We start from the raw sequence: 24,899 nt of genomic DNA, 5'->3' as shown, positions 1-24,899 counted from the left end.
TCACGCAGAGGGTGGTGCATGTATGGAATGAACTGCAAGAGGAGGTGGTGGAGGCGGGTAAAATTGCAACATTTAAAAGGCATCTGGATGGATATATAATTGGGAAGGGCTTAGAGGGATATGGGACCAATGCTGGCAAATGGGACTAGATTAATTTAGGATATCTGGTTGGCATGGATGAGTTAGACCAAAGGGTCTGTTTCCATGCTACAGCTCTATGGCTTCAATGGTCAGTCGTAATCATGTTGAACGTTGGAGCAGGTTTGAAGGGTCAAAAAGCCTGCTCCTGCTCTTGTTTAATATGTTTCTATCTGTCAGATATTATTTTTCTTCCGAGTACGTGTCACTAAATCTCCACAATAATGAGCAGAAATCATTTTGGCTTTCTCACCAAATGTATCAGAGTCAAGGAACTTAGATGGTTTTGTTTTCACACTGTCTGCTGAATGTTCCATCTTAGGTATTGCCAACAGGGCTCTGAAACCAGTGCTTGGAATCGTGGACCCTTTGCATACTCTGCACATGCCCGAACGCGTGGCTGCTTACAGTGGATTTGATGTACTTTGGTAGGTAATCTTTCCAGATTTGAAACTGATGTTTCATGCTCAAAATTGAGTTAGCAACTGCTTCCTCTCTGTTAGCACAACATCACTAGAGATGTGGTGGAAATCATGTCATCCATTGCATCAGTGAGTACAGATTGAGAGAAACTCTGAAAAAGTCCTTTGGGATCCTCCCTGGCTCCAGAGATTCCTGAAAGATCACCACCAGTGACTCCACAATCTTCCCAGCTGTCTCCTTCAGAACTCTGCAGTGTAGCCCATCTGGTCCAAGTAGTAAAAGTTTAAATGATCAAAGGAATAATATTCCGTGTGGAAATTTCAGTATGTGTTTAATTATTTAACATATATTTTTCTTAGTTTGATGAGTTTTTTTTCTAATTTTTACAGACTAATTCGAAAATACACATCTTTGTTATGAACAATTGAATTTCTCACAGAATTTCTCATTCTGTTTTTTTTAGCTTTAGGTAGTTTTCTTCCTATTAGTTGATCTCCGAACATCTTTGAGAATCGCGCATGTGGGCATACTGTCTGAGAGTCGCGCATGTGGGCATACAGTCTGAGAGTCGCGCGTGTGGGCATACAGTCTGAGAATCACACGTATGGGCATACAGTCTGAGAGTCACGTATGCTTTTGATTGATTCCAGGCCATTCAGAATGCTGATACTTGATTAAAATTACATTCAACCACTTCACACCTTACTGACTGAGGGAATCAGATATAAAACCCTATTAATCCTATATACACATAATCAAAGGGGACAGAGGTGAGTGTAGTGGTCATCACTAATGAGAAGGTGCTGGGTAACTGAAAAGTGTAAAGGTGGAAAAATCACTTGGACCACATGGACTACACTGCAGAGTTCTGCAGGAGATACCTGGGGAGATTGTGGAGGCATTGGTGGTGATCTTTCAGGAATCACTGGAGTCTGGGAGGATCCCAAAGAACTAGAAAATGATTAATGTAACATCCCTGTTTAAGAAGGGAGGGAGGCAAAAGACAGGAGAGTACAGGCCAGTTAGCCTGACCTTGGTTATTGGTAAGATTTTAAGAGACCATTGTTAAGGATGAGATTACAGAGTACTTGGTAAAATAGGACTGGGTCAGCATGGCTTCACATCAAGGGGAAGTCATGCCTGACAAATCTGTTAGAATTCTTTGAGAAGATAATCAGCAAGTTAGTTAAGGAGAGCCATGATCTTTTTGTATTTCCAGAAGGCCTCTGATAAGGTACTACATAGGAGATTGCTAAATAAGATAAGAGCCCATGTTATCAGGGACAAGGTACTGGCATGGATAGAGAATTGGCTAACGGGTAGAAGGTAGAGAATTGGGATAAAGGGGTTATTTTTAAGGATGGCTGCCAGTGACTAGTGGAGTTCTGCAGGGGTCAGTGTTGGGATCACAACTATTCACATTATACATTTGATGATTTGGGGGCATGGTTGCTACTCTGCAGATGACACAAAGGTAAGTGGAGGGACAAGTAGTGTTGCGGGGAGGCTGGAGAAGGACTTGGACAGGCTAGGAGAATGGGCAAAGGATTGGCATATTGAATACAGTGAGGGCAAGTGTGAGGTTATGCACTTTGATAGGTAGAGTAGAGGTGTAGAAGTTCTATGTGGGGAAAGGCTTTGGAAATCTGAAGCACAAACAGTGTTGGGAGCTCTAGTTCAAGATTCTGTTAAGGTTAACAAGTTAGCAGTTAGAAAGGCAAATGTAATGTTAGTATTCATTTCAAGAGGGCTAGAATACAAGAGTAGGGAGGTACTGCTGAGGCTGTATAAGGCTCTGGTCAGACCGTATTTGGAATATTGTGAGCAGTTTTGGGCCCCATATCTAAGGAAGGATGTGCTGTCTTTGGAGGTGATCCAGAGGGGGTTCACAAGAAAGATCCCAGGGTTGAAGGACTTGTCACATAAGGAGTGATTGAGGACTCTGGGTCTGTACTTGGTGGAGTTTAGAAAGATGAGAGGGAAATCTGATTGAAACATGCAGAATACTGAGAGTCCTGGATGGAGTGGACATGGAGAAGATGTTTCCACAGGTAGGAGAAACTAAGACCCAAGGGCACAGCCTCAGTGTGAAAGGATGACCCTTTAGAACTGAGGAGGAGGAATTTCTTCAGCCAGAGGGTGGTGCCTCTGTGAAACTAGTTGCTGCAAAAGGCAGTGGAGGCCAAAGTCATTGAGTGTATTTAAGACAGAGGTACGTTCTTGATTAGTAAGAGGATCAAGGGTTATGGTGAAAAGACAGGAGAATGGGTTTGAGGAACCCTTCAGCCATGACAAATGGGGGAACAGACATGATGGGCTGAATGGCCTAATTCTGCTCCTATATGTGATAGTCTTAAAGTACAGGAGCTGTCTAATGATTCTTCAGATCATTGGAATTAGTATAAAGTGCTTATAGTAGGGTTTTATCTTTGATCAGTGATGTGAGGGTAATTTTTATGTACTTCCTTAAGGAGCCAAACTGATAATTTCAGTCATATTTCTCGTATACTTTTCTTCCACGTAATTGAGATGATCTCATTCTTGATCTTTCAAATGTTCTAACTTCATTGTGTCTCCAGCATGCAATATGGAGTCATGGAGTCATACAGCATGGAAACAGATCCTTTAGTCCAACCAGTCCATGCCGACCATAATCCCAAACTAAACCAGTCCCACCTGTTTGCACTTAGCCCATATCCCTCCAAACTTTTCCTATTCATGTACTTATCCAAATGTCATTTAAACATTGCAATTGTACCCACATCCACCACTACCTCAGGAAGTTCATTCCACATGCAAATCACCGTCTGTGTAAAAAATTTGCCTCTCATGCCTTTTTTAAATCTCTCTCCTCTCACCTTAAAAATGTGCCTGCTAGTCCTGACATTCCCCACCCTAGGGAAAAGACACCACCATCAACCTCACCTATACCCTTCATGATTTTATAACTTTCTATAAGGTCACCTCTCGACCTCCTACGCTCCAGTGAATGACTGTTTCTGCACTATTTTGCCAAATACGTCAGTTTGCAGCACAATTGGCACAGTCTATGGAAAGAAACCCAGGCAGGTTCCAAACCTGATCATTGTAATAGCTGCTGGGATGTGTCTATAGATGTCCACCGTGGCTCTGATATCCCAAAGCCAGCACTCGACACTCGTGTACAATATTGACAACTTGACACTGATCATTCAGCATGTTCTCAGCATGTCTTCAAGAAGCAAAATGACCATTATATCCTGTCATTGGAGAATCAGCATATGAGTATATCATAGTAGTTAAATATGAAATAATTATTTTAGTTTTCTCTTAAGTCAACGTAATTTCATATTGCCAAAAATAAATATATTCTTAGAATAAGAGACTTTGGCAGTCGTTCTTCTGGCTGCTGCTGTGATAGTTTCGGCTCTGAAGAGTCTCTAAGGAATCCATATTAGTGTGTTGAATTGCAACAAATGTTTGATCAATGTTTAGTGTAAGGTAATATTTTGATAAAGGGAGTTGAAGCACACATCCTTGCTAAGGAGAATAGGTAGTCTCTGTATTTATTTATTGAAGTGAACACTTGAAACACCATAGCACTACAAGGCTCTGGGCAAAATGGTGGGAAATGGGATTGGTTAGATGTGTGTTTTGATGACTGATGCAGATAGGATTGAATGAGGAGCCTCTTTCCATGTTGTAAAACACTGTGTGTCTACAAATTGCATCTATTGTACAAGAAAAAGGCTGCATGTTGTTTTGCAGCTCGAGCTGCCTTCAACAACCACTCTTAACCTCTCCAAACTGAACAGTATAAAAGGCAGATGAGCATTGCGAGATTGAATAAAGTCGTGCCAACTGCTCACTGTTCACCTGCTGCTGCAGATCACGGAAGGAGATTTCTGATAAGCCATTGGGAGGCTTTGAGGAATCCTTAGTCTGTTAAATTTCTGAGAGGGAGTAACTCACGTAACTGGAGACCTTACAGGAGTTTGAAATGAAAATGAGCTGGAGCAACTGGAGGTAGTTGTCTCGGTAAAGAGTGTAGGAGACCAGACTTTGGCACTTAGGAAGGAAGGACTGAGTGGAAGAGCATGCAGAGAGGACGGGTACATGGCAACATAGAAATCTGTTACATTTATCCACCTTTTGGAGTTCCACAGCAAGCCATTAACTGGCTAACATCATCAAATGAGCATTTGTGCTCAAGGCTGCTGCTGATAAACTAGAATTAGGACCAGGAAGGGTTAAGAAGAGTTAAAATTGAAATCATTTTCAAATCTAATCAAATTGCTGGAAGACACATCAACCACAAACCAATCAAATTGCTTAAATAGTAACAGATGCTTCTGATGCAAAATTCAAAAGACCAATCAAACTGGCTAGAAAAAAGCCTGAATCCTCTTATTAATAATGTAAAAACTTTTTAAAGTTCAAGTAGTCACATTTAAATTCCACCGCACAGGAAAAATATTTAAAGTTGTTGATGTTCACTCTTCTTGTTCACAGTCATGCTCTGGAGTCCTACACAGCTCTTCCCTACAACTTGCGATCACCGTGCCCATCTAACCCAATCAATCGTCCGGCTTATCAAGGGAGCAACCCTATCAGTGATGTGTGGTCCAAGCATGCCTTAAGAATTGTGGCAAAGTATTTGAAACGGTAATGCAAAACCTATCTCCAACTGTGACTGGTTACAGCTTTAATAATTTGGTACCGAAAAAGAAATTGCTGGAGAAACTCAGCAGGTCTGGCAGCATCTGTGGAGAAAGAAACAGAAGTTGTATAAGGCTCTGGTCAGACCGCATTTGGAATACTGTTAGCAATTTTGGGCCCCATATCTAAGGAAGGATGCACTGGCGTTGAATGGGGTCCAGAGGAAGTTTACAAGAATGATCCCGGGAATGAAGGGCTTGTCACATGATGAGTGTTTGAGGATTCTGGGTCTGTACTTTATAGAGTTTGTAAGGATTAGAGGGACTGAAATGTACAAAACACTGAGAGATCTGAGTAGAGTGGAAATGGAGATGATGTATCCATGAGTAGGAGAGACTAAAGCCCAAGGGCACAACATCAGAGTGAAGGGACGATCCTTTAGAACTGAGATGAGGATGGATTTATTTAGCCAGAGGCTGGTGAATCTGTGAAACACATTTCTAAAGAGAGCTGTGGAGGACGTGTCATTGAGTGTATTTAAGACAGAGATGGATAGGTTCTTGATTGGTCTGGGGATCAAGGGTTACAGGGAGAAGGCAGGAGAACAGGATTGAGAAACATATCAGCCATGATGGAATGATGGAGCAACCTCGATGGGCCTATTGGCCTAATTCTGCTGCTATATCTCATGGTGACCCTTAACTCATTTGATTTTAATAATGCGTTGTTTTGTGTTCAAAGAGGAGCTCAGCTTACAATGTAAAATGATTAATAAATAATTAATGGTAAATTTAAATTTTTGAGGAAGAAAATATTTTGCAGAACAGGATTGGGAATTGTTGTTTTGGCAGAGTACGGGTTTACATATATTCCCAGGTTGCTGCCAATCACACAGCTAGCCAACAGAGGGCAGTATAGCAAATCCAGAAATCAGAGGGCAGTGAATCTATGGAATTCTTTAACACAGGCTGTTATCAATAAATGTATTTGAGGCTAAGAAAAGCAGATTTTTAATTAATAAGGGAATGAAAGTTTATGGAATGTAGGCACTGAAGTGAAGTTGAGGATGATCAGAACAGCCACAATCTTATTGAATGGCAGAGCAATGGGCCGAATGGCCTTAATCTGCTTGTACATCCTTTTGGTGTTAAAGTCATCAGCAATGTGAGACTTTGTTCAAAAAAAGAACTTTAGAAATCTATTACAGAGAGATCAATTAATCTTATTATTAAAGTTACTTAGCTCCAACATAATGGAAGAAAAATGAAGTGAACTCTTCCAAAGTAATCAGTCTAAAATGTAACCATGTTCTAATAATCTATTAGTTTATATATTCTAACTGATTGGTGCATGATGACAGCTAAATTATATTCTTCATTTCTTCTCTGGTTTATTTTATACTGTACGTGGTTAAAAATATCATGGTTAAAGTTAAAAATAAGATTTTATATTTATAATACCCTGAGTATTTGCTATAGGACTGAACTCCAAACCCACTGAAGAATTATACTTGGGGTAGAATTAAATAAGAGGTGTGCAGTCCCTAACAGAAAGTCAGGCCATGAGCACAACTCCTTCTGGGAGCTGCACACACGCAGACCCACTGCAGATTAAAGAGTGTGCAGTAGGAGCAGGTCCCACATCCTATCACACTTTGGGAGATTGCTGTCTGTAACTGCCTTCTCCTCACCTGCTGATCTCCAAGTCACAAGAAGGTGTATTGGCCATGGAAGAAACATTGAAGCACACTGGTAACACTGTGGAGCTAGAGGAACACAGCAGGTCAGGCAGCATCAAAGGAGTAGGAAAGCTGACATTTCGGGTCGGGACCCTTCTTCAGAAATTATTATACTTCCCCCACTCGCCATGGTGTACCGGAGGTAGAGGATATGTGCAGTGAGGTAGTTCTTGATGGAGACTGGGAGAGATGGATGCACAGGGTTTGCAGTGAGGAAAGATGGTGAGGTCACTGCATCACTCATGGTCACAACTACTAAAGGTGAAGTTCTTTCTGATAGTCCAACTACATTTCTGCATGACCCTGGTGCCTGGGTGAGCTGCTCTGAGATCTCAGTTCTCCACCACATACGTCATCTCCACATGCACCAGTGTAGTGCAGCCTGGGAAATACCAGCCGTGTTCCCTGAAATGGAGCTCTGAAATGAGCAGCTGGTGAAGAAGTTTAGAGGCTGACTGACATGGGTTCCCTCCAAGCCCTCAGAGCTGCAGGTGAGTGACTGCCTCCTGAGAAAAAAGCCATATCCATGTGCAACGTTACCTCTTGGACATCCGGAGATAGTTGGTGTACATTATGATCATGTGCTGACATGCCTATGCTCTGCAGTGATGAAGATGACCTCCATTAGGTTTCTACCGACCTCCCTTCCCCTTCAGCTGATGACCTTGTGGCCTGTGTTTTTTTGTGACCAAGGCACTCCTCTGGTAACAGCCAAGGCTGTAGAGAGACTGGGTGTAGTGTATGAGACGCAGTACAGATCCACAAAGGGAACCATGTGGAGGCGGAAGGCAATGATGTCTGCACCTCTGTTGGCATGGCCTTCATTCCTGCAACATCTGTGGTTAAACAATGGGATTGCATGACCCTCCCATGGGCCATGCCCAGAACCCCTCCCATCCCACAGTGGCCTCCTCCCTGATCTCCTGTAATGTGAAGGTTTCCCACCTGATCTCCTGTGGGGTAGCAGCTTCCTAGCAACCATGTAGATGTACACTAACACTGACCTGCAGCTGGATCTGCCTGGCTTCAAACTCCGATTCCCTTCCCTGACTGGTGACCTTCTTTGTGTGGTGGCGTAGTCTCCCTTAGGACCTCCACCTCTTAACCCTTTACTTCAAGACATGGATGCATTTTGCCAACCCAACCACTGTGCCATTTGAGGACCTGACTACCAAACTCTATTGCCTCCTTCTTGTCCTTTCTGCCACCATCCCTGGTAACATCTCCTGTACAGGTGAGGTAGACAAAGACAAAACTTCACCTCACATCTAAAGATTGAACAGCCTTGTTTGGTGCACACCATCTTTAAACCATGAGGAAACAGAAGGCACAAGGTTCCTGACTTAATCCTGAAGGTGGACTGAATTTGGTGTGCTTCCCAATGAATGAGTTTTCAAGCTACACAAGTAAACAGGAAATTGGTTCCCAGTATCCGGCAACATGTTGGCTGCTCTGCCAATGACGTGCCGCCCAGTTTATCACACACAGCCTCAAGCTGATGTAGCAAACCCAAGATGCCAGCTCCTGTGTACATAACCACATCCCCTTCCCCCGCCCCCCGCAACACCCTGAGCCTACCATCCTTCCTATTCTTACAAGCCCCATTAAATACTGCCCTTGGTATTATCGTCCATGTTGAATGCTGTAGAGATTGTTCCTGTGAATGCTGTATCACGTGTAAAATATTAATTTCTCCTTCAAACTGCTAGTGCTGTCAGACACCCTGATGACTTCAAGGCTAGATACAACATGCACCTTGCAAGTGTTTTTGCAGGAATTGGCTTTGGAAATGCTGGTGTTCACCTCTGGTAAGCAATGTAATACACGTGTGTGATATGAAGGCCAATCTTCAATAGATAACACGCATTTGCAGAACTGAATATTTTATGAACTGATTTGCCTATTTCTTTCTTTGCTGTGTATTGGTTAGTAGGGGTTGGTTAGCTCAGTTGGCTAGACATCTGGTTTGTCATACAAAGGGGCAGCAACAGCATGGGGTTGATTCACAGATCAGCTACTACAAAGATCCCACCTTCTCAACCTCACCCCTTATCTGAAGGATGGTGACCCTCAGGTTAAACCACCATCCGGTTTTTTTTCTCTCTCTAAGAGGGAACAGCCCTATGGCCTGGTAAAACAATGGTGACTTTACCCTACATTTTATTATCTATTCATTCATGGGATGAGGGTGTCACTGACCAGGCAGCATTTATTGCCCATCCCTAATTGCCTAGAGTCAACCACATTGCTAAGGTCTGAAGTCATATGTAAGTCAGACCAGGTAAGGATGGCAGTTTCTTTCTCCTTAAGGGCATTAGTGAACTAGATGGGTTTTTACAACAATCAATTCATGGTTATCATTAGATTCTTAATTCCAGATACTCTATTGAATTCAAAATCCATCATCTGCCGTGGCAGGATTCAAACCCGGGTCCCCAGAACGTTACCCGGGTCTCTGGATTAACAGTCCAGCAATAATACCACTAGGCCATTGCCTCCCCCACTTTATTACTCAGCCTTTGAAGTCTGCAGATTTAGCAGCATCTGTGCCAAAAGGTAACATTACTGCAGAGTACCTACTCAACACAAACCTGCCTGTAATCATTGTTGGCTGTGATCAATCAAAATGCACTATAAAGGGATCTCCTAAACTTTAAAATGAATGTAATATTGCTACCTGCAGAGGACCCTTCTTTAAGGTTTGAGTATGTGTTTTATTATCCTATAAAAAGTAAGAGAGTAACTAAAGTAAACATTACTCTCTTAGAAGCAAAGACAGGAGAAATTTATGAGAAAATGTCAGAGGTATTGGAACAAATGTCTTGTAACTGCCTTCACCGAAGAAAAATCATTACATATCAAAAATAGAGGTTAAACTAGGGTTTAAATAGAATGAGAAAATTAAGGTCACTTCAAGGAAACTTGAAGATCTGGCTATCCCCCAGGACCTATCAGACTAAAACCTAGGAGTCTAAAAGAGTTTGCTGTCACCTTAGTTGGTGCAGTGTCTGGGATTTTCTCTGGCTGAGCTTTGATAATCAGTTTCAAAGTTGGAAAATGTAACACCACTTTTCAAGAAAGGAGAGAGAGAGAGGGAAAGTGAGGCATTAAAGACCAGTTCGCCTCAGATTGGTTGTTGTGAGAATGCTGGTGTCCATTATTAAGAGAACTTTTAACAATTCACTTGCGTTATAGGCATCGCAAGGAAGGGAATGCTGGGAAGAGAGGGATGGGGAAGGATACTGGGATGTGATCACACAAATAGCCAGTGCTCTGCTGGTTGAATGCCAACAGCAACAGACATTGCCATCCGGATAGGGAGGGCAAACATTCCAAATTGAATCAAAGAGAAGCAGGAGGTTGGCAGGATCTCTACCCCATACCTCGCCAACCCAAGGACATGGCTCATTCCTACAGGAAGGGACATTGAATTCCATCTGCTTATTATCCAACAGCTTTGTAAAATCCCAACACACTATCTACTGAACCCCTTTGTCTACCCAGTCAATCACTTTTTGAAAACCATAAATTTGACAAACAGCATATGCCCTTAAAAATCCAAACTGCCTCTGAAGTAATTCAGGAAATTTTAAGTCTCACTAATTTTAATCTATAATTATGGATTCTGTTAATTTTAACATGAGACTTTTAAAATTATGCTGAATTTTTCGGACTTCTTGAGTTACACAAGAGAAAATACAGTAACTCAAACTGTACGTTTTGTGTAATTTTCTCAGTCATGGAATGTCCTATCCGATAGCAGGAATGGTGAAAAACTTTAGAGCCAAGGACTACAATGTGGATCACCCTTTGGTGGTATGTATTTTCTTTGAATTATGCACAGAGCAGACTCAGACATAAGTCATGCAGGGAATGTAATAAATATGTATTACAAAGCAGTGACTTATTTTTGGAGTCAGCTAATGTGAGAGGGCTACAATTGGTTTGGGGGGATAAGGAATATGGGCTTTTTGCTAAACTTGTAATGTGTCACATGAGAAACTAGGAGCAAGAGTAGGCCATTCAGCCCTTCGAGCCTGATCCTCTATCTCAGTGCCATTTTCCTGATTTTCCCCATACCTCTTCATGCCTTTAAAATGTAAAAGATTGTTGTGTTCTTGTATATATTTAACCTGTGACGTTATTATTCATCTGAATCACGGGTAACTTGTTGAAAGTTTCTCACTTAACGGTGATGAGCAATGACATGTTGCTGAGATTAAAACACTTAAATACAATAGAAAACATGGTTAGTAAGTTTGCGGATGACACCAAAATTGGGGTACAGTGGACAGTGAAGAACGTTATCTAAGATTGCAAAGAGATCTTGATCATTTGGGTCAATGGATTGAGGAGTGGCAGATGGAGTCTAATTTGGATAAACGCAAGTTATTGCATTTTGGTAAAATGAACAAGGCAGGACTTAAAACAATTAAAAGTAGGACCTTGGGTAGTGTTATAGACCAGAGAGATATAGGGGATCAGGTACATAATTCTTTGAAGTTTGCATCACATATAGACAGGGTGGTTAAGAAGGTGTTTGGCACACTTGCCTTCATTGCTCAGACCTTTGAGTTTAGCAGTTGGGAAGTGTGTTGCGGTTGTACAGGACATTGGTGAGACCTCTTCTGGAATACTGTGTCCAGTTCTGGTCACCCTGGTGTAGGAAGGATATTATCAAGCTGAAGAGTGTTCAGAAAAGATTTACCAGGATGTCGCTAAGAAAGGAGGGGGTTGAGTTATGGGGAGAGACTGGATAGGCTGGGACCTTCTTCCACTGGAGTGTAAGAGGTTGAGAGGCGACTTTATAGAGATTTATAAAATAATGAGGGGTATAGATAGGGTGAATGGCAGGAGTCTTTTCCTGAGGGATTTCAAGACTAGGGAGCATATTTTAAGGTGAGAGGGGAAAAATTTGAAAAAGACATGGGGGCAATTTTTTTTGACACAGAAGGTGGTTCGCATGTAGAATGAACTTCGAGGAAGTGGTCGATGCGGGTATAGATACAATGTTTAAAAGATAAGTCCATGAGTAAGAAATGTTTGGAGGGATATGGATCAGGAGCAGGCAGATGGGACTAGTTTAGTTTGGGATTATGGTTGACACAGACTGGTTGGACCAAAGATTCTGTTTCCATGCTGTATGACTCTGTGATTCTATGGCTGTAACACTGTATTCTGCACTCTGTTCTGCCACCCTGATGCAATTTATGTGGTATAATCTGCCGTGGAGCACGCAAAACAACACTTTTCACTCTATCTCAGTACATTTGACAGCAAGAAATCCAACTCAAACTTATGACTCTTTGTCAGAGACCTAGTTTATCCTTTAAATGCAACAGGTTGCTCTTCTAGTTCTGTAATCTGATAGATTGTAGATCATGTCAAAGTTACATGTATCTCAAGTGACTCACCTGGTAATATAAAGTAGCTCCAATTTCAATAAAGAATTTTGTTATAATGAGTATTGCAGGGTGATCACTTCTTTATTATCAAAGAATGTTGACATGTTAAACCTCTGTTATCTGTTCAAAAACCGATGATTACTTTGAGCAGTCCTCACAGTCAGAGAGGTAGAATCTGTCCCCAACAGAGGGTGTGGTGGTGGGGAATGTGATTATATTTAATGTAGTAGGAAGGTTGCACTTTTTACCTCCATTCTAATGTAAATCAGCAGCCGTTTTGCCCGTGGATGTCTACTGCTGGTATTGACCCAGTGAAGGGCCAGTGAGCCTGACATCAGTGCTAAGCAAGTTATTGGAGAGGATACCAAGGGATAGAATCAACCAATATTTGGATAGTCAAGGTCCGATTAGGGATAGTCAGCATGGATTTGTGTGTGGCAAGTCATGTCTGACAAACCTTTTAGAGTTTTTCAAAGAGGTAACCAAGAGGATAGATGAGGGTAAGGCATGTTGTCTATATGGACTTTAGTAAGGCCTTTGACAAGGTCCTGCAAGGCAGGCTAGTCATGAAAGTTAGGTCGCATAGGATCCAGGGAGAGCTAGCTAATTGGATTCAAAATTGGCTCAGAGAAAGCATAGGTTAATGGTTGAAGGTTGTTTCTCGGACTGGAGGCCTGTGACTAGTGGTGTGCCACAGGGGTCAGTGCTGGGACCTTTGTTATTCATTATTTGCATAAATGATCTGGATATGAATGTACAAGGCATGATTAGTAAGTTTGCAGATGATACAAAATTAGAAGGTATCGTTGATAGCGAGGAAGGTTTTCAAATATTACAGAGGGATCTTTTACTGATGAGCAAGTGGGCTGAGGATTGGCAAATGCAATTCAAAACAGATAAGTGTGAGGTAACAAGGTGTAGAGCTAGATGAACACAGCAGGCCAAGCAGTACTATCTCTAAGTGTGAGGTGTTGCACTTTGGAAAGTCAAACCAAGGTAGGACTTATACAGTAAGTGGTAAGGTCCTGAGGAGTGTTGTGGAACAGCGGGACCTAGGAGTACAAGTACATAGTTCTTTGAAAGTGGTGTCACAGGTGGGCAGGTTGGTGAAGAAGGCATTTAGCATGCTGGCCTTCATCGGTCGAGGCATTGAATATAGGAGTTGGGACGTTATGTTACAGTTGTATAGGTCATTGGTGAGGCTGTACTTGGAATACTGTGTACAGTTTTGGTCATCCTGTTATAGGAAAGACATAGTTAAACTGGAAATTATGTGAAGAAGATTTACAAGGATGTTGCCAGGACTAGTAGGCTTGAGTTGTAGGGAGAGGTTGGCCTGGATAGGACTTTATTCCTTGGAATGTAGGAGAATGACAGGTGACCTTATTGAGGTGTATAAAATCATGAGGGCATAGATAGGATGACTGCATATAGTCTTTTTCCCAGGGATGAGGAATTGAAAACTAGAAGGCATAGGTTTAAAATGAGAGGGCAAAGATTTAAGAAGGACCTGAGGGGCAACTTCTTCATGCAGAGAGTGGTTTGTATGTGGAATGGGCTGCCAGAGAAAGTGGTTGAGGCAGGTACAATAGCAACATTTAAAAAAACGTTTGGATTGGTACAATGATGAGAAGGGTTTCGAGGAATACAGACCAAATGCGGACAATCGGAACTAGCTGAGTGGGCACCATGGACCAGTTTGAGCCGAAGGGCTATGCTGTATTACTCTATGACTCACTCTGCGAGAGCACAACTGAATGACCCCAGAACTGGGGTGAAGTTGGGTTGAAATCTGGCGGATCCCTGAGATGGAAGTAAGAAATATTGTAAATGAACTGGAAATGAGGTAGAAAATTCAGTTTAAGGTCAAACTGAAAGCCAAGGGCTAACTGCAGTAGACTATATTCGAGTGAGCAACTCATAGAATCCCTAGGTGTGGAAGGACGCCATTCAGCCCATTGGGTCCACACTGATCTTCTGAAGACCATCCCACCCAGACCCATGCCTCTCCCTTTCCCTGTAACCCTGCATTTCCCACGGCTAATCCAACTAGCCTGAACACTACGGGCAATTTAGCATGGCCAGTCCACCTAACCTTCACATCTTTTGCGGATGACACCAAAGTTGGTGGAGTTGTGGATAGTGCGGAAGGATGTTGCAGGTTACAGAGGGACATAGATAAGCTGCAGAGCTGGGCTGAGAGGTGGCAAATGGAGTTTAATGCGGAAAAGTGTGAGGTGATTCACTTTGGAAGGAGTAACAGGAATACAGAGTACTGGGCTAATGGTAAGATTCTTGGTAGTGTGGATGAGCAGAAAGATCTCGGTGTCCATGTGCATAGATCACTGAAAGTTGCCACCCAGGTTGATAGCGTTGTTAAGAAGGCGTACAGTATGTTAGGTTTTATTGGTAGAGGGATTGAGTTTCGGAGCCATGAGGTCATGTTGCAGCTGTATAAAACTCTGGTGCGGCCGCACTTGGAGTATTGCGTACAGTTCTGGTCACCGCATTATAGGAAGGATGTGGAAGCATTGGAAAGGGTGCAGAGGAGATTTACCAGGATGTTGCCTGGTATGGAGGGAAGGTCTTATGAGGAAAGGCTGAGGGTCTTGAGGCTGTTTTCGTTAGAGAGAAGAAGGTTAAGAGGTGACTTGATAGAGACATACAAGATGATCAGAGGATTAGATAGGGTGGACAGTGGGAGCCTTTTTCCTCGGATGGTGATGGCTAGCACGAGGGGACATAGCTTTAAATTGAGGGGTGATAGATATAGGACAGATGTCAGAGGTAGGTTCTTTACTCAGAGAGTAGTAAGGGCATGGAATGCCCTGCCTGCAAAAATAGTAGACTCGCCAACTTTAAGGGCATTTAAATGGTCATTGGATAAACATATGGATGATAATGGAATAGTTTAGGTTAGATGGGCTTCAGATTGGTTTCACAGGTCGGCGCAACATCGAGGGCCGAAGGGCCTGTACTGCGCTGTAATGTTCTATGTTCTTTAGACTATGGGAGGAAACCAGAGCACCCAGAAGAAACACACATAGACACGCTCCACCATTTGATATGATCATGGCTGATCTCATCTCAGCCTCAACTTTACTTTGCTGTTCGCTCTCCATAGCCCATTACTAATGAAAAATCTGTCTAAATTTATTTTAAATTTACTCAATGTCCCAGCTTCTATCACACGCTGGGGTAGTGAATTCTGCAGATTCATGAACCTTTGAGAAGTAATTTCTCCTCCTCTCTGTTTTAAAACTGCTACCCCTTATCCTAAAACTATGACCTTTTGTTCAAGATTGCCCCACATGTGAAAACATCCTCTCTACATCCACCTGGGGACCCTGCAGCCCTCCGGACTCAATATTGAGTTCAATAATTTTAGGGCCTAAAGTCTCCCATGTCCCAGCCCCCAACCCCACACACCAGGCCTTGTTACCACATAGCCTGACATTACAGACCCCCGTTGTTAGTCACTAACAGTCCCCATTAACAACTATTCACCCTCCCAGCCTGATCGTTAGCAACTCCTTTGTCTGTCCAACTGTCTTTCTCTCTCTTTGGGCCCTATCCTATCATTTACTCCCTACCCCACCCACCTCCCTAGTTTCACCATATAAACTGACATCTTCCCAGCCACCATCAGTTCTGAGGAAGGGTCACCGGACCCAAAACATTAACTCTGTTTTTCCCTTCACAGATGCTGCCAGACCTGCTGAGCTTTTCCAGCAACTTTGTATTTTTATCCTCTCTACATCAACTTCCTCAATCCCCTTTAGCATCTTTTACACCTCAAGTAGATCTCCTTGTAAGACAAGCCCTTCATCTCTGGAATCAACCTCTGAACTGCTTCCAATACATCTACATCCCTCCTCAAGTAAGGGGACCAAAATTGGGCAGGATGGTTTGTGCTGTTTGGAAATTAGATAGGTAGTACTTCGATGGCAAAAGTAATTGTAAGAACCTTCAATAGAAATTGAATAGTAGTGTGCAATGTTAAGATAGGACTTTATAAAGGGTGGGAGCATTAAGGATTTAAAAGGATAGGAATAATGCCTGATGTAAATAAACAGCGGATGTGTCAGCAAGCAAGAGGGGAAGGGAATTGATGATCAGTAGCTGTAGTGAACAAATAGCAGCTTTGACAGAGGACATTAGTCTCCTGTGGATTGAAGAAGGGACATGTGGAAGAAACTCTAAATTGTTTAGGATCTATGTTGCGTAATGTAATCATTTTGACAGTTAGTGTTGGATTCTGTTATTCCTGCCCCACTTTATGATGTCACATTGTCTTTGGATGGAGAAAGATGTAATAAACTAGACCTTGTTATGTAAGATTCTTCTTGTTCAGATTCTGTTGCGGTCTATCCTCAACTGCTGGTAGACGTGCCCTTGCACTAAGAGTAGAAAGGAGGATTAACTGGGGGTGCTGTAGCACCCCAGTAATGATATTTTGATTAAAATAGGATAAGTTTCTGTTGCAGTTCTGTAAGTTTCTCTTTGGCAGCGTGAATTTTGTTTTTATTACAGGCACTGTAACGTGTCTAGATGTTATTTTGAAAGAATAGAAAGAAGGCTTGATGGCAGCAACCTACCTCAGCCAGTGGTAGGTAACCAGAAAACATGACCATTGGGATTGGGTTTGAGAGTGGAGACAGAGATGTACAAGCATTTAGTTTTACAAAATCACAGCTAGAGAAGATCTTGGTGAAGTCATTGATATGAGGATTTGGAAGGAAGTTGATTTTAACCATTTTCTTTCTTGCCAAGAATTTTTTTGGCAATTACTGCTCCAACAACATAAACTTTGTCTTGTCTTTGCAGCCCCATGGCCTCTCGGTGGTTTTGACTTCACCTGCAGTCTTCACTTTCACAGGCTCTGTGTGTCCTGACCGGCACTTGGAAGCAGCTGAGATACTAGGTGGGAAAGTACAATTCTAACTGACCACTTCAACAGTATTAGAACTGAGCATTTGGAAGTGAATTTGTAAATCTGTAGAACCTCTATTTCATTTCATTTTTGGTAATGCTCTTACAAAAATATTTTTATGGAAATCAAATTGATAAGGTTGACAACTAACCTCAACTGTCATTAAGTGAGACACCATTTGTCTGTTTTGTAATTATGTTTGCTTATTAACCAATCTCAATGACTAATTGAATAAAATACAATGTATTTAATCTGCACAGATTTTTCAGATCAGCTTATCAATTAGATATAAATCCCATATGTAGAACATTGTTTACAGATTATCTTTCCAGTATGTGTGGATCAATAAATTTACAGTTAATAAAGAAACTATAGTGAATATTACTAAAATTAATATTAAGTTATAATTAGTTATTTATCTTCTGGTTAATTGTAGAGTCATAGAGATATATAGCATGGAAACAGACTCTTTGGTCCAACTCGTCCATGCCGACCAGATATCCTAAATTAATCTAGTTCCATTTGCCAGCATTTGGCCCGTGTCCCCCTAAACCCTTCCTACTCATATGGCCATCAAGATGCCTTTTAAATGCTGTAACTGTGCCAGCCTCCACCACTTCCTCTGGCAGCTCGTTCCACACACGACCACCCTCTGTTTGAAAAGTTGCCCCTCAGGTCCCTTTTAAATCTTTCCCCTCTCACCCTAAACCTATGCCCTCTAGTTTTCGACACCCCCCACCCTGGGGAAAAGGCCTTGTCTATTTACCCTTTCCATGCCCCTCATGATTTTATAAGCCTTTATAAGGCCACCTCTCAGCATCTGACACTAAAAGGAGAAAAGCTCCAGTCTATTCAGCCTCTCCGTATAGCTCAAACCCTCCAAACCTGGCAACATTCTTGTAAATCTTTTCAGAACCCTTTTAAGTTTCACGACATCCTTCCTATAGTAGGGAGACCAGAATTGCATGCAGTATTCCAATATTGGCCTAAACAATGTACTGTATAGCCACAACATGACCTCCCACTCCTGTACTCAATGCACTGACCAATGAAGGCAAGCATACCAAATGCTTTCTTCATTATCCTGTCTACCTGGGACTCCAGTCTCAATTAGCAGACTGCAATTAATAAATTTGATCCACAGCAAATATCAAAGAGCTTTGGGCCTAAAATATATTGTAATTGCAAAACAGTTCTTGGCAGGCGAGAAATTCAGTTTCTCTGATTTTCACAAAGAATTTCTTTGTAAGGCACTAATCAACACGTGGCTTAGAAATAAGACGAGCTTTGTTGGAGTAACTAGTCATTGCATTCAGTTTGCTTGTATGCGCATGATTTGATGTGTGGTGCATTTCCTGGAATCAGATGCAGAGGAAAGTAAAATGAAGTTGTAATTTACTGAGCATACAGTGTGACCTCATTCCTAGCTGATACCACAAACTGAGCTCTTTGTCTCCTTCAGGGACTGATGTGCAGACTGTGAAACGTGAAGATGCAGGATTAGTTCTGGCTGATGCTCTTCGCAAATTCCTCTTTGAGTTGAAGGTTGAAGATGGCCTAACTGCAGTTGGTTACAGCAGAGAAGACATTCCAGATCTAGTCAAAGGAACTCTGCCTCAGGTGTGTAGTAGTCTACAGCACTGCTTCAAGAAGGAGAGATTAGTTTTGACTTTTACAAATTCAGGCACAGTGGCTCAGTGGTTAGCACTGCTGTCCCATGCCAGGGACCCAGTTTTGATTCCACCCTCGAGTGACTATCTGTGTGGAGTTTGCACATTCTCCCCATGTCTGCGTGGGTTTCCTCCGGGTGCTCCGGTTTCCTCCCAAAGTCCAAAGATGTGCAGGTTAGGGTGGATTGGCCATGCTAAATTGCCCATAGCATCCAGGGATGTGCAGACTAGGTGGATTAGCCATGGAAAACGCAGGGTTACAGTGTTGGAGTTGGTCAGTGTGGACCCAGTGGGCTGAATGGCCTGCTTCCACATTGTAGGGATTCTATGATGATCCAATAGAGGGACAAAATAAAATGCAATATGAGAAAAATAGTAAATAACTTGGGAAATGGTTTGTTACTATGGTAAACCAAACTTCAGAGTAATCTTAAGGGAAGACATAAGTTTTGCAGTCATACTTCCTGTGCTATAGCATTCAAGACTCATTATTTGAGTATGTCCAAGCTAAATTATTTAATACTCTTCTGTGGTTCCCCTCGTATCTGAAGAATCGATGTGGAATCAGCAGTTTTTTTTAAAATTCATTGAATGAGGGTGTCGCTGGCTAGGCAGCATTTATTGCCCATCCCTAATTGCCCAGAGGGCAGTTAAGAGTCAACCACATTGTTGTGGGTCAGGAGTCACATTTAGGCCAGACCAGGTAAGGAAATCCTTCCCCAAAGGACATTAGCAAACCATATGGGTTTTCCCGGACAATCGATTCATGGTCATCATTATACTCCTAATCCCAGGTGTTTTTTTATTGAATTCATGGCAGGATTCAAACCCAGGCCCCAAGAACATTCCTGGGTCTCTCGATTAACAGTCCAGCGATAATACCATGAGGCCATCACCTCCTGTCGCCCACAGAGCTGGCAATTCCTATTGTCTTTCTTGGCACTTTTTGGGGGAGATTGTGCCACTTTAACCATCCTCTAGGCTGTTCTCAAGGTTAATGTAGAAGGTCATTGAAATGCATTAAGCTAAATTGTATAGCTAGCCTTCATGAGAGCAGTTGGCTGTCAAAAAGACTAATTTTAAACTTAAAAAAGGGTAACTATATGGGTATGAAAGCTGAGCTGGCTGAAGTGAACTGGTATGCTAGGATAGAGGATAGATTAACAGTGAAGCAGTGGCAGATATTTGAGGGGAGATTTCAGAACACTCACAATACGTACATTCCTGTGATAAGGAAAACCTCCAAAGGGAGGACCCACATCTCTGGTTAAATAAATAATTTAAAGAAAGCTTCAAACTGAAGGAAAAAGCATATACTTGCATAAGAATGAGTGGCTGGTTAGATAATTGGACAGAACATGAAGGAAGGCAGAGTGACCAAAGGATTGATCAGGAGAAAGCACTGAGAGTATAAGAAGAAGGCTGCTAAAAGTAGATAGCAACAGTTTCCACACATATTTGAGGACAAGAGAGAGTAAACAAGAGAGAGTAGGACTGTTCCCCTGGAGAGTGAGAATGGGAGTTCATAGTTGATAATAAGGAAAAGGTTTATGAAATGAAGAAATATCTTGCTTCTCTCTTCACGATAGAGGATAGAAAAATACATTGCAGTAATGTCTGTAAATCAGGAGTTGGGAAAGAGGAACTTAATGAAATTACAATCATGAGGGAAGTAGTTGGAAATGTAGAGCCAGTCAATGGAAATGTGGAGCAAATCAATGGACTGTGAACTGACACGGCTCCAACTCCTGAAGAACTTCATCCTTGAGTCTAAACGAGGTAGCTAATGAGGTAGTATGGTCAGAGTTAGTGTTAATTTTCCAAAATTCACAAGATTCTAGAAAGGTTCCATCAGTTGTCAGTATAACCCCTCTATTCAAGAAGGAAAAGAACCAGAAAACAGTCAGGATATAGGTCAATTAGATTGATGGCCATCCTGGAAAAAGTGTTAGAATTGATCATTAAAGAGGTTAAAGCTGGATACTTTGAAAGTGTCAAGGTAATCAGGAAGACTCAGCATACTTCAGCTCCACACTGTATCGACCGTGAAGGTATATGCCTGATGCGGAAGTAGCCAACTTCCAGATCTCTGCTAGCCAATCAGGCACCTGGATGTTTGCTTGAATTCCTTAGGTTCAATACCATTTTGAGCTACGTCTTTAGAAGTGGAAGGAATCTCCATGATCCTGACATCAAAACATAGGAAATGGAGTGGTCTATTCAGCCCCTTGAGCCTGTTCCACCATTGAGTGAGTTCATGGCTGATCTGCAGCCGACCTCCATTTACCTGCCTTTGGCCCATATCCCTTAGTATCTTTGCTTACCAAAATGAATCTGTCAGAGATTTAAAATTAACAACTGATCCAGCATCCATTGCCATTTATGGAAGGGAGTTCCAAACCTGTACACTCCAAACCTGGAGTGCTTGCTAACATCTCTCCTGAATGGTCTGGCCCTAATTCTCAGACTAAGCCCTATAATTCCAGAATCCCCATCCAGTGGAAATAGTTTATCTGTATCTACCCTTTTTTTTCCTGTTAATACCTTGAAAACTTTGATCAGGTCACTCCTTAAGCTTCTAAATTCTGGAGAAAACAGGACTAATTTGTATAATAGGAACAAAAACAGAAGTTGCTGGAAAAGGTCAGCAGGTCTGGCAGCATCTGTGAAGAAAAATCGGAGTAAATGTTTCGGATCCGGTGACCCTTCCTCAGAACTGTCGGAGAGAGGAGTAGAACTTCTTCAAGTCAGGCATGCCTGGAACAGATGTAGCAGTGAATTCTGAGGAAGGATCACCAGACCTGAGATATTAACTCTAGTTTTATTTCACAGATGCTGCCAGATCTGCTGAGCTTTTCCAGCAACTTCTGCTTTTGTTCCTGATTTGCAGTATCCACGGTTCTTTCAGTAATTTGTATAATCTCTCCTCATCACTAACTCCTGAAATCCAGGTTTACAATGTTTCTCTTCCAGGAACCAGACCCATTGGCAGCTTATTCCAGGGGTAGGTAAGTGCATGTATACTGAAAAAGAACCACCTTAAACAATTTGGAGACAATAAATAGTTTTTCTGCTGTTCTCGTTTAGGAGAGAGTAACAAAACTGTCACCAAGGCCTCAGACAGAGGAAGACCTGACAGCTTTATTCGAGTCTTCTATGAAGCTATATTAATCTTGTTCTATAGAATAAAGAGCTCAAAACTACATTAAGATAAGGGAACCTCACTGAATACAAAGGAATGTAAGCAATCCATTACTTTTGTCAACCAACTTGTCAATATAAGTTTTAAATATGTTGCTGAAAATATTTCAAGTTAACGACAGTAATCAGTCATTACATTATAATTGTGGAACACAGTTTTCCAAGTGATTAATTTCATTATTAATTCACTGGCACGTATTGGTTGCCTAGTACCATTGCATGGCCAATAGAAAGAAAAATCAGGAATGATAGAGTCATGCAGCACGGAAGCAGGCACTTCGGCCCAGCTTGTCCATGCCGACCAGTTTTCCTAAACTGAACGAGTCCCATTTGCCTGCATTTGGCCCATATCCTTCTAAACTTTTCCTATCCATCTACATGCCCAAATGTCTTTTAAATGTCTACGACTTCCTCTGGCAGCTCATTCCATATACGCATTACCCTGAGTGTGAAAATGTTTCTCTTTAGGTCTCCTTTAAATCTTTCCTCTCTCACCTTAAACCTATGCCATCAACTTTTCGATGCCCCTAGCCTGGGGAAAAGGTCTTAGCTAGTCACCTTATCTATGCCCCTCATGATTTTATAAGCCTGTATGAGGTCGCCCCTCAGCCTCCTACGTCAGGGAAAAAAGTACCAGCCTCTCCTTATAACTCAAACCCTCCAGTCTTGGTAACATGCTTGTAAATTTTTTTTTGCACCCTTTCCAGTTTAATAACATCCTTCCTATAGCAGGGTAACCAGAATTGTACGCAGTACTCCAAATGTGGCCTTACTGATGTCCTGTACAGGCGTAACATGACACCCCAACTCCTGTACTCAGTGCTCTGACTGTTGAAGGCAAGGATACCAAATGCCTTCTTCCCCACCCTGTCTATCTGTGATGCCACTTGCAAGGAACTACATACCTGAAACTATATACCGTAGTTCAACAACATTCCCCAGGATCCTACCATAAAGCGTGTAAGTCTTGCCCTGGTTTGTCTTATCAAAATGCAACACCTTGCATTTATCTGAATTAAACTCCATCTGCCATTTCTCAGCCCATGGCCCAGTTGATCAAGGTCCCATTGTAATCTTAGATAACTTCTTCACTGTCTTCTATACCACCAGTTTTGGTGTCACCTGCAAACTTCCTAACCATGCCCTCTATATTCTCATCCAAATCATTTATATAAATGGATCCAACACCAATCCTTGCAGGATGCCACTGGTCACAAGCCTCCTATATGAACAACACTCTACCACCACCCTCTGTCTCCTACCCTCAAGCCAATTTTGTAACTGTGACATAATTCCTGATCAGCTAGAGTTGAAAATTTTAAATTGTTTTGTATCCAAGCTAAATATCACATTTTGTGAAGGATGTCATGACTACGGAGAAGGTGCAGAGAAGATTTACTGTAGTGGTACCAGGGATGCATCCCGCTCTGCAGAGAAAATGGAAAATCTATCTCTGTATTAAATACACTCAATGACTTGGCCTCCACAGCCCTCTGTGGCAATGAGTTCCACAGATTCACTACTCTCTAGCTGAAGAAATTCCTCCTCATCTCAGTTCTACAGGATCATCTCTTCCCTCTGAGGCTGTGCCCTTGGGTCCTAGTCTCTCCTACTGGTGGAAACATCTTCTCCACATCTGCTCTATCCAGGCCTCTCTGTATTCTATAAGTTTCAGTCAGATCCCCATTATCCTTCTAAATTCCATCAAGCACAGACCCAGAGTCCTCAGCAGCTCCTGATTTGAAAAGCCCTTCATCCCTGGGATCATTCTTGTAAACCTCCTCTGGACCCACTCCAAAGCCAGCACGTTTCAAAGAACAAAACAAAGAACAAAGAAAATTACAGCACAGGAACAGGCCCTTCAGCCCTCCAAGCCTGCGTCGATCCAGATCCTCTATCTAAACCTGTCACCTATTTTCCAAGGATCTGTATCCCTCTGCTCCCTGCCCATTCATGTATCTGTCTAGATACATCTTAAATGACGCTATCGTGCCCGCCTCTACCACCTCCGCTGGCAATGCATTCCAAGCACCCACCACCCTCTGCATAAAGAACTTTCCACGCATATCTCCCATAAACTTTTCCCCTCCCTTAAACGTTTCCTTAGATACAGTGTCCAAAACTGCTCACAATATTCCAATTGCAGTCTGAGCAGAGGCATATATCTCTGCTGTTGCATTCTATCCCTCTTGAAATGAATGCTAACATTGCATTCCTAATTGCCAACTAAACCTGCATATTACCCTGAAGAGAATGATGAACTCGGGCTCTTAAGCCCCTTTGTGCTTCAGATTTCCGAAGCCTTTCCCAATTAGAAGATAGGCTACCCCTCTATTCTTCCTACCAGAGTGCATAACTGCACTCTTTGCCACATTGTATTCTATCTGCCACTTCTTTACTCACTCTCCTAGCCTGTCCAAGTCCTTCTGCAGACCTCCCGTTTCCACAACACTCCCTAGCCCTCCACCTATCTTTGTGATATCTGCAAACTTAGCAACAATGCCCTCAGTTCCTTTGTCCAGGTAATTAAATATATGAGTAGTTGTGGTCCCAATGCTGACCCCGGCGCAACTCCACTAGTCATCAGCTACCATCCCTTTATTCCCATTCTCTGCCTTCTGCCAGTCAGCCAATTCTCTATCCATTGCCAGTACCTTGCCCCTAACACTATGGGCTCTTATCTTATTTAGCAGCGTCCTGTGTGGCACCTTATCAAAGGCCTGCTGGAAATGCAAATCAATTACATCCAATGG

General features: G+C 42.2%; 1 protein-coding gene across 1 annotated transcript in view; it reads left to right on the top strand.

Moving 5' to 3' along the window:
- Positions 1-22,459, top strand: part of adhfe1 (alcohol dehydrogenase iron containing 1) — a 37,629-nt gene extending 15,170 nt beyond the window's left edge. Inside the window, 7 exon segments of the mRNA XM_048595701.1 lie at positions 461-566; positions 5,053-5,205; positions 8,647-8,745; positions 10,675-10,753; positions 17,170-17,266; positions 18,738-18,895; positions 22,033-22,459. Coding sequence (XP_048451658.1) covers positions 461-566; positions 5,053-5,205; positions 8,647-8,745; positions 10,675-10,753; positions 17,170-17,266; positions 18,738-18,895; positions 22,033-22,116 — 776 coding nt within the window. The 3' untranslated portion in view covers positions 22,117-22,459.
- Positions 22,460-24,899: the final 2,440 nt, after the last annotated feature.

The sequence above is a fragment of the Rhincodon typus genome, chromosome 4, assembly GCF_021869965.1.
Source record: "Rhincodon typus isolate 14 chromosome 4, sRhiTyp1.1, whole genome shotgun sequence".
Taxonomy (NCBI): domain Eukaryota; kingdom Metazoa; phylum Chordata; class Chondrichthyes; order Orectolobiformes; family Rhincodontidae; genus Rhincodon; species Rhincodon typus.
This window is presented reverse-complemented; position numbering and strand designations above follow the sequence as displayed.